The 15682-nt window shown below is 48.0% G+C and overlaps 1 protein-coding gene across 1 annotated transcript; it reads right to left on the bottom strand.

Moving 5' to 3' along the window:
- Window positions 1-5139: 5139 nt before the first annotated feature.
- LOC144739965 (ATP-binding cassette sub-family C member 12-like) lies at window positions 5140-15604 on the bottom strand (the record flags this gene model as incomplete). Its single annotated transcript, XM_078622851.1, is given in 26 exon segments — window positions 5140-5232; window positions 5312-5428; window positions 5430-5480; window positions 6067-6180; window positions 6292-6363; window positions 6365-6371; window positions 6453-6636; window positions 6952-7141; window positions 7305-7394; window positions 7461-7650; window positions 7804-7941; window positions 8496-8722; window positions 8810-8989; window positions 9201-9304; window positions 9374-9469; window positions 9644-9694; window positions 10384-10471; window positions 10623-10757; window positions 10886-11089; window positions 12518-12590; window positions 13587-13711; window positions 13866-13937; window positions 14019-14249; window positions 15037-15144; window positions 15232-15380; window positions 15457-15604. Coding segments are annotated over 26 exon segments (3237 nt in total), but the record flags the coding sequence as incomplete, so codon positions are not given.
- Between the last annotated feature and the right edge of the window lie 78 nt (window positions 15605-15682).

Genomic DNA, 15682 nt, shown 5'->3' with positions numbered 1-15682 from the left:
CTTTCAACCCAAACTGACGCCAATGCATGTACGACACGTCTGTATTCATCCTCATAAATGTTTACGCCTTAAAGGGAAAGAAAATGCGTTGTTCCATAATCACATCTGCATGTACATGATTATCAGCACAGACAGTTGACAAGCACACCACTACAACCCTCCACCACCAACGCCACCAGTAAAACTCCCCTCCTCTCCGCTGTGTTTGATGTAGCATGTCATCAGTTTCGCCAGGCATCACCACAGCTAATCATACTGGATGAGCAATGCATTAGTCTGCACAAGAGAAGCCTGCGTTAGCTGGGAGTAGGCCATGTAATCAACAAGAAAAAAAAAAAACCAAGTCCGTCTGAAAGTCATGAGGGCTGGAAATAGTCTTTCACACAAACACACATACAGTGCAGCCTCTATTTCTTCAGGCTGTGGTGCAAAAAGAGAAGCTTGTCCTTCAGAAGTGTTGCTATTTCTGTTTACCACAAGGCTGCAAATATTCTATCATTAAGGAAACTAGGGAAGGAAATACCACTGAGGAAAACATGGGACTATACACAGACACACAAAAGAAAGCAATCTGACAGTGAGCAAACGTACGTTAAGACTGTCGCACCAGGGCTCACAGACACAGGGTCAGTCCGTCTCCAGTTTGTCACACACATCCACTGTGAGACCGGAGCTGGAGATTCAGTCCACAGGGCAGCTAATGGTCTCTCTTACATTATATTTTCCATATAAACAGCAAAAGATAAATCAATCACAACTGTGGTGATTTTGTCATAGGTTTTAAATTCTCGACAGAGAATTATCCAAACTTGAATGTTATTTATGAAAATGTTTCAGTTTATATGTAATAGCTCCAGTTGTTGAGTTGCATCCCATGTTTTCTGGGCTTAAAACTGTGACTTATGGTTTCATCGGTCAGCACCCACTACTGAGTGTCATTGGTTCATTACAGCACAGAAAGGTTTGGTGTCTTTTTTGAGACTGGGAAAGAAGACAAGTGGCTCTTTTACTCTCAATCCAGAGGAATACCCCCCTGCATCCTGTCCCACAGAAATCTATGACTGTGCAGGAGCAGAGCCCTGACAGCTCCAGACAGTATCCAGGGCATGTGGAAGAGCTAATGGGCCGCAGACGGTTGCGTTTCTTCCAGTGCAGGCTCCTTGTGTTCCCAGCAGCCTGACAGGGTGACAGGGTGACAGGGGTGACTTGTGACCTGATTACCTGTCCCCTGGAAACTGTAATTGCTGGAGGGCAGCAGACAGCCAGCGCCAATCTGCTGACAGGCAGGCTAATTGAAGGCGATGCTACATGCTGGGAGCACTGCTAATGAAATATGAAAACAAAGAGCAGAGGGACGAGGCACCAGAGAACCAGAGAGGGGCTGTCAGCAGGAGTTTGCATAAACCACACCAACCTTCTCAAAAGATGGTGGAGAGGTGGAGTCAAAGAGGAACGAAACGGATCGATGACATGATCCATCATTCAGTCAGTGAATCATCATGTCTCCAAACAAGTTGTCTTTGAATGAAGATTGGTGTGTTCTTCTATTGTCTGATCAGAGGTTGAAGTCATATGGGATATATGTGGGCAGGAAATCAGCTTGACAACTGGTAAATCAAATATTCAACATCCATCTACCAATATCAATGTATGTTTAACATCAAACAACGACATCCATCACCTACTGCTTCCCATTCAAGACAGTTAACACGCTATGTTATAAACACTTTCATGAATAAAAACATTATTAATAAAATGACGTTCAAATGCACTGCAAATATTAACATGACACCAAAACCTGTGTGCAGCTACTTATCTCCACATCAAAAATACCAGGACTCAACAAATTATCACTGATATCAATATTTCTAATGAAAGCATGTCCCTGGAGAACATGAAGGCAGGTCAGCATCTCCTTGTATTCAGTATCTGTAATATATGTAGACATTGAAATAAGAGACAATCGATTATCAAACCCAGTCACCACTGAACGTCTTCAAGATCATCAAACAGACAGGGTCCATCAGAAAGAGGATCCTACTTTTTGGAGTATTTTAATGTACTGTAATACTTTAATACCGTAGTATTTGATATGTGACTGTTGGCTGCGTTGACTCTATGACACATCTGAACTGTGAGGCAGTGTTTGTTTAGTTTGTTTTTGTCTTTTCAAACGGTGACACTTTGACGGAGCATCCCGTCAAACCGGCCGAGCTAACCGGGGCTACATCCGCTAGCAGCTGGGACGTCGTCCTGATCAGAGCTTCATCAAACTCTTCGTACAACAAGTATGACACACAGGTTGAGCCATAAACTAGACACTAAACGGCGTACGGGGTCCGTGGAAAGCCTCTACTGCTGTGGCCGGTGTTTTCTGTCATATTTGGATGTTTAATAAGTTAGAAGTCGCTATCATCATCATCATCATCATCATCATCCAGGAACGAGTAGCGTTAAGCTAGTAGCTGCCGTCAGCAGACACACAGTTAACAGCCTTTCTCCAACTTACCCGTCAGTCCCCCCGATAGCTCCAGGTGGTTTGAAGTGTGTCGGGCAGACAGACAGCCAGCAGACAGACGGCAGACACACGGTCAGGTCCTCGACTCGGTCCGTTAGGTTTGAGAAAAGTCATCCAGCCGCCAGCAGCGGAGGGGAGGTTAAGCCCCGCCCCCCGAGCGTCACACAGGACTTCTACCACAAATGAGTGTCTTTACATCACTGCCAATTAGTTCCCCACTTGACTAATTCATCTACCTGTACTTATGTAAATGGTTAGGTAGTTTGTTTTACTGCTTCATGCCACATATCTCAGTAGTAACTCTTAATGCTGTGAAGATAAGAAAGTGCAATGTCGTGGCAAGTAGTGGTTTCTACAGGGCATCTAGCTAAAAGAAAGAGAATTAGATTAAAAATAAACGTAAATGTAGTCACAACAACAACAATCATGATTAGAACGAAAGAAAGAAAATAAACATATAGGCCTATAAAAGTGTGAAAAGTGTGTATGTGCGTGCATGCAGTGAAGTAAAAAGTCATGTTTTTGGTACTGCACCCAAGTACCTATGTACTTGAGTATTCAGTTAACCCCTGTGTGCACCAGGTGTCCCTTGTATTAGTGAAATAATATGAAAGGGCGAACCCTATAACCTTCAAGTCGCTGACACAGCATGTGAAGTGCTATCAGTTTAATAACAGATCCATTGATGATTTATTCAGTGTTTGCCTGAAGGAGCTGGAGCCTTGTGACTAAGCTCACAGGTTTCGTTTTTACCATCGGATAAGAGCATCTAATGTGTTTTTTGCTCATAATTGTTTATTTACTCTCTGACACTCTGCTTAAATCGAATGTGTCTGTTATTTCAAGATTTACACCCACTATCACGTTGAAATAAACCCCGTCAAAACAAACCCGAAACATTTTCCTATCTAGCAGGGCGGCAAGCTGACAGTAAGGGAACGTGAAGTAGGAGCAGTTCTTCCTTCTGTTTCCCCAGTATCCTCGGTGTCAAACAGACAAACGAGTCCAGGTGTTTGAACTCCTGTGAAAGACTGGCACCTGGCAGTTCCTGACTTTGGTTTGGTTCATGTCTGCCTTTACTTCAGACACTACTGTGTTCTACTGCTGGTATTGTAACATGCTGCTCTTCCACACTACTGGTTGTTATTTACCCTTCATTTGATCATTTTCAGATTGTTATTGTCTGTCAAAGATGAGACAAAATCCCATTATTTTTGTTGTCAGTTCTTTCTTAAATGTCTTTTAGTGAGGGAGTACTTATTACACACCACATTCCACAAACACTGGTCCACTGCCACATCTGGGGCTGACTGTGTGGAACCAACATGGGAAAGGGACTGAACCGGCTCAGCTCCACTTGAGAACACAAGATGTGTTGGCATTTGAACGTCAGTGTCAGCAACAGGAGAGATTTTCATTCTTCGCCGTGAATCCTTCATTACCACCCTCATTGCACTGGGACACAGTTGTGACTTCCATTATGCTGTAACGCGGCGTCATAGGAAAACCACACACTGGACTATCATTAGATGATAGAACAAACACGGTTTGTTCTATCATCAGGTCAGTCCGTAGAAGAAAACAAAAAGCAAGACCTCTGGTGCCATCATGTGTGCTCAATCAGAACACTGCTGGAAAATAAAATGTCAAGCCGAAAACCTTCACTCCATTTAGGGTGGATTGTGCTGTAGGGTGGGATCAATGACATGAGCTTATCTAAAGAATTAGATGTAACCAAAAAAAAGACATATAACAAACATCCACACAAATCCAATTGGGCTCTTTTAGCTCGGTTGAGGGAACACTGGAAAAAGACCACAGGCATCGCCAATGATGGACATTAAGTCCTGTGAGTGTGTCCTTCACACCTTCATCTGGGGATTCACCAGACAACACGTCCAGCTCACTTGCGCTCTGTTGTCTCCAGTTAGCGTGAAATCAAACAGGTTTAATCTGCACTGCGGTTGGGTTTTGCAGACAAAACTACAGCGCGCAGCAGGTCATTCCCATCTCCTGTGAAAATGGATTTCGATGTGCATCACATGCTCTATTAGATCACCTCTGAATGTGTTTCAGACAATCACACCGCTTCATTTGCAGTGATTATAGTAACATGACATAGTAACATAATGCTCTCTCCAGGGGGGGGCTCTCATATCATCCTTCAGCAGGTCCAGTTGGAGTCTGAGGCACCATCACACATTTAATTGAACCGTCTGAAGGTTTTCACTGCCACAAAGTGAAAACACCCTTAGAAATATTGTTTTTATTTTTTTTTAGTTTCCATCAGCTACAACATTGTATCTGCATGAGTTTACTGTGACTTGAGTTGTACAGGAATATTTCTGATTGTACACGCATTTAGCATTTGTATGTATGTATGTGCAGTGGGCAGTAAGCACAGGCATAGACAAATCAATAAATACAGTTGTTTTAAATATACATCACATATATATCATCATGTATAGAAGAACACTGTCTTTGCTAGTCAGACGACACACAAATAAACACACAATTTGAAATGTAATAAACATTTGTGAACCGTCCCTTCACTGCTGTAATGTGCTCCATTCCCACCCATCATCCTGCAGAGATGACTGGGTGGGTGTCATCTCTTTGGGTCAAGTGTTCATGGTGTTTGCAGCCATCAGAAGTGAGGAGAACAGAGAGTCCGGTCGTGTAGACAGAGTATCTGGATTGTCGAATTCTGCCACCTGAAGACGCAAACACAGGACACACGTGATTAACGGAAGTTCAGAACGTCACAAAACTTTATCTGTATGTGTCTGTTACCTCTCCATTGTCCATGACTAGAATGCGATCGGCGTGCATTACGGTGTTGATGCGGGTGGGGCGATGGTGAGCATGGGTGCACTCCTGGAAGGCATCTTTGATGGTGTTCTGGATCAAAAGAGTCAGTTTCTGCATCGATGGACGCTGTGGCCTCGTCCAACAGAATGATCTGATGGACAACGGGTGGGGGACAGTTACCAGTATGTCTGCTAGGAGGGGCGTTGGATTCAATTCACAGCCTGTGAGGAGCTGTTGCTAGGATGTTATGGTGGTGTAGCTGACTGAGAGAGAGGATGGGTGTATGGTGAAGTGTAACGCAACCTCTGATGCTGTTTTCATCCCAGAGATCCAACACAGGAGGATGAGCCTCACACAGTGCTGCTTCGCTACCGACTTCCCAGTTGTATCCTTCATGTAACAAACGTTTGACATGAGACATTTCCCCCCTCCACATTCCCACGGAGCTGCCGACGCTGCTTTGAATGAGGTTAGTGACGTACAAATACCACGAGATACAGTACGTAATGTACACACAGCCAATAGAAGAAATCAGGTGTTTCAGCCACACGTTGACAGAAGTAGAAGTAGACACAACACTGGACTGGTTAGTGTGAAGTTAGTAGGTGATTCATTGCCATAGAGGGCTGATGTCTGCCCCCTAGTGTTGTGTACAATGTAACAAATCACCTGTGACAACAGAGTGTATGAAAACATAGACGGTCTTTGTTGTGTTCGATAATCATGGATCATCGCACCTTGGAGTTGCGGAGCAGCGCTCGAGCCATACACAGCAGTTGTCTCTCTCCGACAGAGAAGTTCTCTCCGTTCTCTATCACCGGCGCCTGAAGCCCCCCCTCCAGCCGAGAGACCTGACGACACAAAACAAGTCACGTCTTACACAAGTCCAGGATGTTGGGCTGGTCCGACTGAACAAACATGTCCGTCGGTGTGTGAGCTGCAGCTGTCAGCGGCGGACGTACCGAGCCCTTCATGTAGGTCTTCTCCAGCGCTGCCCAGATCTCCTCGTCACTGTAGCTGTCGAAGGGGTCAAGGGTTGTACCTGTATGTGAACACCGTTCATCAGTGAGTGCCCCCCCCCTCTGATAGTTGGACACATTCTATATATGCTGGCTGTGTTTACCTGACTGTGCCGATGAACAGCACCGGGGTCCTGGGGGATGGATGGACAGTTTGCTGCCGCAGCTCCTGCAGACCAATGGCCGTGATGTCCACACCATCTATCAGGATGGTTCCTGCTGCAGGCTCCACCAGCCTGAACAGAGGCTCCACCAGCCTGAACAGAGCCACCCCTAACGAGGACTTCCCTGTAGACACACAGCACAGAATGACACACACACACACACACACATACACACACACACACACACACACACAGAGCTAGACACTGTGTGACTCTGTTCTGGACACAGACACAAATGTCTCATTTTGACCTCTGTCGACCTCTGTTGACCTCTGTGCGAGATGATATTCTTCTCAGAACAACATCACTCAACTATGTCAGCATATGTACAGTATGTAGTATCACATGTCTGCTCTCTTCTGGACGTTTCAGTATCAGTGTTTCTGATTCCAGTTTGAAATGAAACCCAACCCGTCAGTTGGATGAAACAACTCCTCACCAGAACCTGTCCTCCCCACGATGCCCAGCTTCTCTCCAGGTTGGATGAGGAAATCGAGTCCGTTCAGGACGACGGGTGTGTTCTGTCTGTACCTCATCTTATAGCCCTTGAAGGCGATGGCGCCACTCTTTGGCCAGTCCTGTGGGACTTGAGCATCCTTAATGTGTCTGGGAGCCTCTGACGTACATCCCTACACACACACACACACACACACACACATACACACACACACACACACACACACACAGACAGCAATTTAAAAGTTGGGGGGGGGGGGTCCTCGCAGTCGTGTTCGGCAGCAGGTGTGCCCCAGGTTCTGTACAGGTTCAACGTTAGGAGGGGCTGTGTCTGACCTTGATGTACTCCTGCAGCCTCTCCACCGAGTTAAACCTCGCCTCCACCTCTGTCGACTGCCTCACCACAAACTGCAACATACCCGTCAACTGGAAAACACAAACATGTTACTCGCAATGCGTCTGTGACAAAGGGCCGGACGTTTGTGAAGGTACCTGTATGGTGTAGGACATGACCAGGCCTTTCAACGCCGGGCTGATGAAGTCATTACTGCTGAGCACCACGAAGAGAGACACCAACAGGGTCATGACGACGGCCATGACGTCGAGCCTGAAGGACAGCCAGCGGGTCCCAGAGTGGAACAGTAAGAACTGGTTGGAGTTGATGTCGTTCAGGGTCTTGAACCTAGAACGTGGCAAAGAGAGGAAGGGAGTGACGTGTCGACCGTGGACAGAGTGGACAGACCGTGGACTGTAACCGGTGACTCGGAGCACTGAGAGCACTGAGCATCACTACTAATCAGAGACGATGTGGCTGAAGTGATTTGTGTCGTCTCACAGTTGAATGTGACTGTCTCTGATGTTGTAGGCGTGGATGGTGCTGAGGCCTTGCAGGGTGGAGGTGGTTAGGGAAATACAGGGAGAACGACTGATGTTCTCCATCCTCTTCATCTGACGAATGCTCCTCTGGAACATGCTGAAAGTAAAGGAATGATAATCAGTGATTTACTTCGATGGAAATCTCCTGATATATTTCATTTGGTCAATGATGTCATCGATTTGATCTCAGTATTAGAAATGTGCAAAACAAGAAGCAGAACGCAGTGAAACTGACGACTAAAAGGAGAACCCCCACTATCATGAGCGTCTACAATAACGGCTATGAGTGTGTGTGTGCGTGTGTGTGTGTGTGTGTGTGTGTGTGTGTGTGTGTGTGTGTTTGGGGGGGGAGGGAGGCACTGCCTCATACCTCAGAGTTAAACAGTTGTAAGCTGCTGAGATGAATAACTGAGCCAAAGGTGGAAGACAAACAAGGACGTGTGACCATCAACTCTACATGAAGGATGAAGGACTGATCACTCTATCATCTTCTCTCTCGTTCCTCAGTCTTTTGGCCACATCATCTCAGGCCCTCTTCCTCCTCCCCAGCTCAGACATACAAGTCATCTCTTTCATGCCATCAGGGCTTGGTAGTTAGGAACAATCCAGTCTACTACTGATTCCAATCAAAATCCAACCAGAAATACTCACAAGAGAACGAGGATGAACAATGCTCCCATAACTGCTGCAGCGACCAGCATCGGAGGAAAGACAGCTGCGATGATGACGATGGTGAAGGTCACCTGCAGAGAAAACTGCATGAAGGGATCCATGTGGAGAGGGAGCACAGTGTCCACCTCTTCTTGGTCTTTGGAGAAGCGGTTGAGAATGCGGCCAGTTGGTGTTGTGTCAAAGAAACTCATGGGACTGGCGATGATCTGGTTGGGAAAAAAAAAACGACGACAAAACTTCAAAACAGCTCCTCAGGGAACTGAAGGCACTTCTAGTGTGAGCAGTCACAGTACCTTCTTAAACATGGTATCGTGGAGTTTACAGGAGGCTTTCAGGGTGACGTGAGTGTAGAAGAAACATTTGATGAGGGCCAGTGTCACCATGACAACCACCATCATTCCATAAACCAGCTGGTAGAAGCTCAGGTCTGGGTTCTTGGAGATGTCCCCCTGGTCCGACGTGTTGTTGGCCAACTGTGTTGGAAATAAACAAACACATTTATGTCTGGATGTTGTTCTGAAGGTTCTTGGATCGTTCTGATGTCAAGGGTTTTCAATTACTTGGAGGAGTGTATCATGTCAATAAAGGGGTGTTGTGAATGGAGTAGCAAGACCTGTGTGTGTGTGTGTGTGTGCGTGTGTGTGTGTGTGTGTGTGTGCGTGTGTGCGTGTGTGTGTGACTCACCCCTGCACCCTTCCCCAGCCAGAAACTGAGCCACCAGTTGCTGAAGGCGGTGGAGCCAATCATCAGAGTGATGGTGAGGACGGTGAGGAAGGTCATAATGTAACCTGTAAGTCACGACAGACATGAGAAACACTGTGTGTGTGTGTGTGTGTGTGTGTGTGTGTTAAACTCACCGGCTGCCTTGCAGTACTGCTGATAGATTCTCCAGGACACTGCGCCTACTGCAGATGACTCCTTACTGACCAGCTGGTCCCCGACTTCAACGGCAGCTACAGCCCAAAAAGATTTGACGTAGAAAATCAAGAACAGATTTCTGTCGTCACAGGGATGACTTATGTACTCGAATGTGACGTCAGTCAAATAGATGGTGTGGAAACAGACTGAATTATAAATGATCAATGTCACCCTTTAGCCCAGGGGTTTCATCAGCCTTTGAGACTCACGTTTTGGGTCCGTTATCGTTCCAGCCTCTCCTTCCGCTGTCATGTCAAACGCTGGAAGAAGGGAAAGATATTAGACATTAGTTTTAAAATGAAAAAACACAACCACAGTGTTTTTTCATCATTTACAGATGGATTGTTTTTTATATAGAACACGAAAACAAACAGGACACAGGGGTATACAAAGTGAAGAAAAGCTAGAAACAGGCCCAGTGGTGTCGAAAGGGGGGGGGGGCAGAAAGAGGAAGAGATAAAGACTGCAGTGTCATCACCAGTGTGTAAAGTAAATACTGCACACACGTGACTCACACTCGTAAAGTACACAAAGCATGAGTCTCAAAGTGCACCGGGCAGATAGACAGAAGTCAGGGTTTGTGTACTGTGTGTGTGTGTGTGTATCTAACAACTGTTGTTCTGTTACATGTGTGACTCGTGTTTTTCAGCTCTTGTCTTTTGTCCTTCTCTGTCTCTGAGGGATTTTCGCTCTGACTCATGACTGGTTCTGCGTCAGTCTCCTCACATCTTCATGAGGCAGGATTACTGACCACAAACAGACCACAGATCGTCCAACAGTGAACCTGCTGTGATTTTCCCCGTCGAGGATCATTTCACGGCGGCTGCCACTGATGATACTACTTTGTGTCTCTGTGTCTTTGGAACAAACTGTTCTACATTTGAACATCTTCACTGATGTCCTGAGGCTCCACAAATGACGTCTGTTTCTCAGGCCATCCATCCTTCACCTGGATTCACGACCCCACAGATTTCTTTCTGCTCGAGCTCCTTCAGGTGGGCAGCGTCTTTGGGTGGCCCCCCCTCCTTCTCCTCAGCCTGTGAGCAGAAACACAACATTCCTGCTGGAGACACAGTGTGGTTGATGTGGCGTGTGTATCTTTAAATGTCGTAGTCCATGTCACGTTATCTCCTGTTTCACACGCTGTCAAACAAACACAGGACAGATGTAGAGACCGCTGCATCTTACTTTGGACTGTTCCATCTGGTAGTTACTGATGAGCTGAGCGTAGCGTCCGTTGGCGTTCAGCAGGGCCTGGTGGTTTCCTCTCTCCCGAACCTCGCCACTCTCCATAACCAGGATGTCGTCACAGAACTCCAGATACTGAGGAAGACGTCAGACACGTCCTGATGTGTGTGTATGGAGGTCACCGCAGCGCAGCGGTGTGGGCGGAGTCTGTGTGACTCTCCAGGAGGAACGGACGCACCACGGACTCAAACAGGAAGTCTCACCTGCAGCTGGTGGGTAACCAGCAGGACCGTCTTAGTCTGCAGCGCCCTCTTGATGCATTGTTCAAAGATGTGCTTCCCCACGTGAGCGTCTACCGCCGAGAGGGGGTCGTCCAGGAGAAAGATGTCTCTGTCGGAGTAGACGGCTCTGGCCAGACTGATCCTCTGCTTCTGTCCCCCCGACAGGTTCAGCCCCCGCTCACCGATCTGCCAACACACAGAGAGACACTGAGACGTCGTCTGGTCCTGGAGGATCCAGCTGTCAGGAGACTCTGTCCTTACACCCTCTGTCCTTACACCCTCTGTCCTTACGCCATCTGTCCTCACGCCCTCTGTCCTTACACCCTGTGTCCTTACACCCTCTGTCCTCACACCCTCTGTCCTTACACCCTCTGTCCTTACGCCATCTGTCCTCACGCCTTCTGTCCTCACGCCCTCTGTCCTTACGCCCTCTGTCCTTACACCCTGTGTCCTTACGCCCTCTGTCCTTACACCCTGTGTCCTTATGCCCTCTGTCCTCACGCCCTCTGTCCTTACACCCTCTGTCCTCACGCCCTCTGTCCTTACACCCTGTGTCCTTACACCCTCTGTCCTCACGCCCTCTGTCCTCACACCCTCTGTCCTTACACCCTGTGTCCTTACGCCCTCTGTCCTCACACCCTCTGTCCTCACGCCCTCTGTCCTCACGCCCTCTGTCCTCACACCTTCTGTCCTTACGCCATCTGTCCTCACGCCCTCTGTCCTTACGCCCTCTGTCCTTACACCCTGTGTCCTTACACCCTCTGTCCTCACGCCCTCTGTCCTCACACCCTCTGTCCATACACCCTCTGTCCTTACGCCCTCTGTCCTCACACCCTCTGTCCTCACGCCCTCTGTCCTCACGCCCTCTGTCCTCACACCTTCTGTCCTCACGCCCTCTGTCCTCACGCCCTCTGTCCTCACGCCCTCTGTCCTTACACCCTGTGTCCTTACGCCCTCTGTCCTTACGCCCTCTGTCCTCACGCCCTCTGTCCTTACGCCCTCTGTCCTTACACCCGGTGTCCTTACGCCCTCTGTCCTTACGCCCTCTGTCCTTACGCCCTCTGTCCTTACACCCTGTGTCCTTACGCCCTCTGTCCTCACGCCCTCTGTCCTTACACCCTCTGTCCTCACGCCCTCTGTCCTTACACCCTGTGTCCTTACGCCCTCTGTCCTTACGCCCTCTGTCCTCACGCCCTCTGTCCTTACGCCCTCTGTCCTTACACCCGGTGTCCTTACGCCCTCTGTCCTTACGCCCTCTGTCCTTACACCCTCTGTCCTTACGCCCTCTGTCCTCACGCCCTCTGTCCTTACGCCCTCTGTCCTTACACCCGGTGTCCTTACGCCCTCTGTCCTTACGCCCTCTGTCCTTACACCCTCTGTCCTTACACCCTCTGTCCTTACGCCCTCTGTCCTCACGCCCTCTGTCCTTACACCCTGTGTCCTTACGCCCTCTGTCCTTACGCCCTCTGTCCTTACGCCCTCTGTCCTCACGCCCTCTGTCCTTAGACCCTCTGTCCTTACGCCCTCTGTCCTTACACCCTCTGTCCTTACACCCTGTGTCCTTACACCCTCTGTCCTCACGCCCTCTGTCCTCACGCCCTGGGCAGCCCGTACCTCAGTCTGATCTCCATATGGGAGTATTTTCAGGTCAGCTCTGAGGCTGCAGACGTCCAAAACTCTGTTGTATCTGTTGAGACACAACGAGGAGACGATGAGACACGGAGACACAGAGACACGGAGACAACAACAGTCAAAGTGTGTCGGACACACCCTGTCGGTCACTGTAGCTCACTGCCTGAAAATAACAGACATGTTGACACTTCTTGTTGCTGAGCAACTATGTTGATCATCACTATGATGAACGTGTGGAAGGAAGTGAAAGCTGCAGCAGCTCACACGTGACAGATTACACACAGTACGTACTATTTGAGGTAGTGATACTACTCCACAAGATTCTGATTTCTTGTCTAAAATGTCACAAACACAGACAACAATGTGTCCAACGTGCACAGGTCTCCTCAGCAAACAACCACCACCCTGACTGGACCGGTCACCGTCAACCCTCGCTGCTCTCTGACTGTCTCACCGGTCGGTGTAAATCACACCGGGGCCGGAGCGTCTCTCAGCCGTTCACCTTTACCACAGTACTTTTTGCAGACTCATGATTGCGACAAACCGCAGTTATAAAAACCAGCAGAGTGACTCAGCTCATTAAACATTGACGTGCACAGCTCAGCACCGTCGTGGGAGATAAGACTCCCTCTGCCTCTGTAGGCAAACGCTGCCGAAGACACATTTAGACGCAAGGTCAAACGTCAACAGGAGAAAAGCAACTTTCACCCGTGTTAAACATTCGTGTGCCCACTGTAAATGAGAAACCGTGGTAACTGGACCATGTTGCAGACAGACAGACACACACACACACACACACACACACACACACGTACACACACACACTCTGCCTTCACAGCAACAACATGCTCATCAGGAGAAATCCGTGTGTTGGTTACAAATTCAGTCTCTTGAGGAGCAAAGAGAAGAGAGAACTAGATTTGACCTTTGTCAGTCAGATATGTATGATATTTGACGATGATGATGATGATGATGATGAGATGATACGGTATGTGTGATAAATGAACTGCTGTTAATTCCATCAGCTGACGTGTTTTAAAGGATCATGTACTTGTTCTGGTTGAAACGTTCTCCCATCAGGATATTCTCCCGAACGGTTCCATGAAATATCCAGGCCTGCTGGGAGACGTAGGCCAACCTCCCGTCAGCTGTGACGGAGCCCTGGAGAAGGTGCATCTACGAACAGAAAGACGACTCGAGTTACAATCCGTCGTTTAAAGCCGGTGACGCGTCCCGACGTCACATCCGTGTCTAATATTCAGAAGGTGGTGAAAAGCGACGACAAACAAGAACACACCGAAAACTGACGTGAGGATTGACTGAAACAAACCTGCTCCAAAATGCTTGAAATGAGTGACGTCTTTCCGCTGCCCACATTCCCACAGACACCCAGCAAGTTGCCCTTCAGGAAATCACACAGAGTTTAGTCGACCTCTACCCGAGCAGCTGACGCCCCTCAAACCCACGTCCTCTTCTCCGACACCTTGGGCAGAGTGAAGGAGACGTTTCTCAGGGTTGCCACGGTTTCTGCCTTTTCACTCTGGGACGTTTCAGTCCCCTCGTGTGCCTTCGTGCCATTGGCGGTACCGGGTGGGGGTCCTGGGGGGCCGGGCGGTCTGCTCCAGGAAAGCGTGGCGTTTTTCATCACGATGGCCGAGTCACTGTCTTTGTCCTGCACCAGGTAGAGTTCTGGATTCTGGATCAGCAGTATTTTCTGGGGGGAAAAAAACGAGGAATTTATAAGTTGATGAGGTTTTAACACAGCAACTGCAGTTTTTTGCCATGAACACACACACACACACACACACACACACATACTATTTTAATGTCTGATTTAAGAAACACACGTACACACTCTTCTACACACAAGAAGACACAGGCCACGTTTTGTCAGCTCCTGATATCTTCAGTTTGGTCTTTGGTCTCCTAATATCTTTTTTGTCAATGTTTGCAGTTTTACACAGTTTTACATTATCAGGTAAAAAAATACCAAAAGCAATGTAACTTACAAAACACAGATCTGTTTTATATTGGCGGAGATCATTTCCACCCATACTGTGTTTTCATCCAGGATGATGGTTCTTCATTCATTTTATTTACATTATTAAATGAGCTGAAACTTGACTTTGGCATTTGAAATGATGTGGTTGAAATAAGAGTCACATAAGAGTCACAGCAGTCAAATCATTAGTAACATTGTCACACAAATCATGCTCTCTGAGCACTGTTTTGTCTTTTTGTTCTTCTATATAAACAAAACCCACCCACAGTCCCTGGGGGGGCTCAAACCTACAACCTCTGGGTTGACATCCACACACACTCAGAGTCAGTCCACTGCTGCTACTGTGGAGTTCTTTATACATATGATGGAAATGGAAATCTAACAGGGACCTGATCATCTGCTGACAGACAGACAGACAGACAGACGTGACCTCCTTGGTAATAACAACAACAAACAGCCCCCAAAGTGACAGCAGTCACAAACATGGTAGCAGTTGTACCCTCAGTCTTGATAGTGACACCGTCGCCTCAGCCAGGACCTTCACAGACATCGGCAGCAGACCCAGGCAGAAGCGCATGCAGTTGAAGATGGCGGTGGTGGTAAACGCCTGAAAGACGCACGGAAAAACGATGGTTTACACATATGATACGGCTGATAGCTCCTGGACAGAGAAGAATACTGTTGTGATACTCACATCAGATGAATTGAGGGCACAGCCCAGCAGAGTGTGAACCATGAACGTGAGAACGGTGGCGAGCGTCGGGATGATGTTGGTGATGCTGGTGTTGGCGTTCTGGATGTAAATGACCTTCTGCAGCTGGTTCTTCTCCTTTTTTCTCAGCTCTGTGAGAAACACGACGTGTTTTGTGTTTGAACAGAGTGGAAGCAGACGCGGACGAGCACGGACCTCCCGACCCACCTGCGATCTTCTTCTCAAAGGACCCCTCCCAGGCGTACATCTTAATAAGTTTGATGCTGCTGAGAATCTCGTTCATCGTGCGAATACGACTGTCCGTTATCTGCATGGCGTTACGCCTGAACTTGGTGATCACCTTGGCCAGGACAAACTGAAAGTAGAAAAACGTTCCTGAGTGAAACGCTCGTTGAACGGCGCGGGCGACGGCTTAGACAGACACTTCATCATC

This window comes from Lampetra planeri, unplaced genomic scaffold (genome assembly GCF_965212315.1).
Source record: "Lampetra planeri unplaced genomic scaffold, kcLamPlan1.2.h2 scaffold_1813, whole genome shotgun sequence".
Lineage (NCBI taxonomy): Eukaryota > Metazoa > Chordata > Hyperoartia > Petromyzontiformes > Petromyzontidae > Lampetra > Lampetra planeri.
Note: the sequence above shows the minus strand (reverse complement) of the source record. Positions and strands in the feature narration are given on the sequence as shown.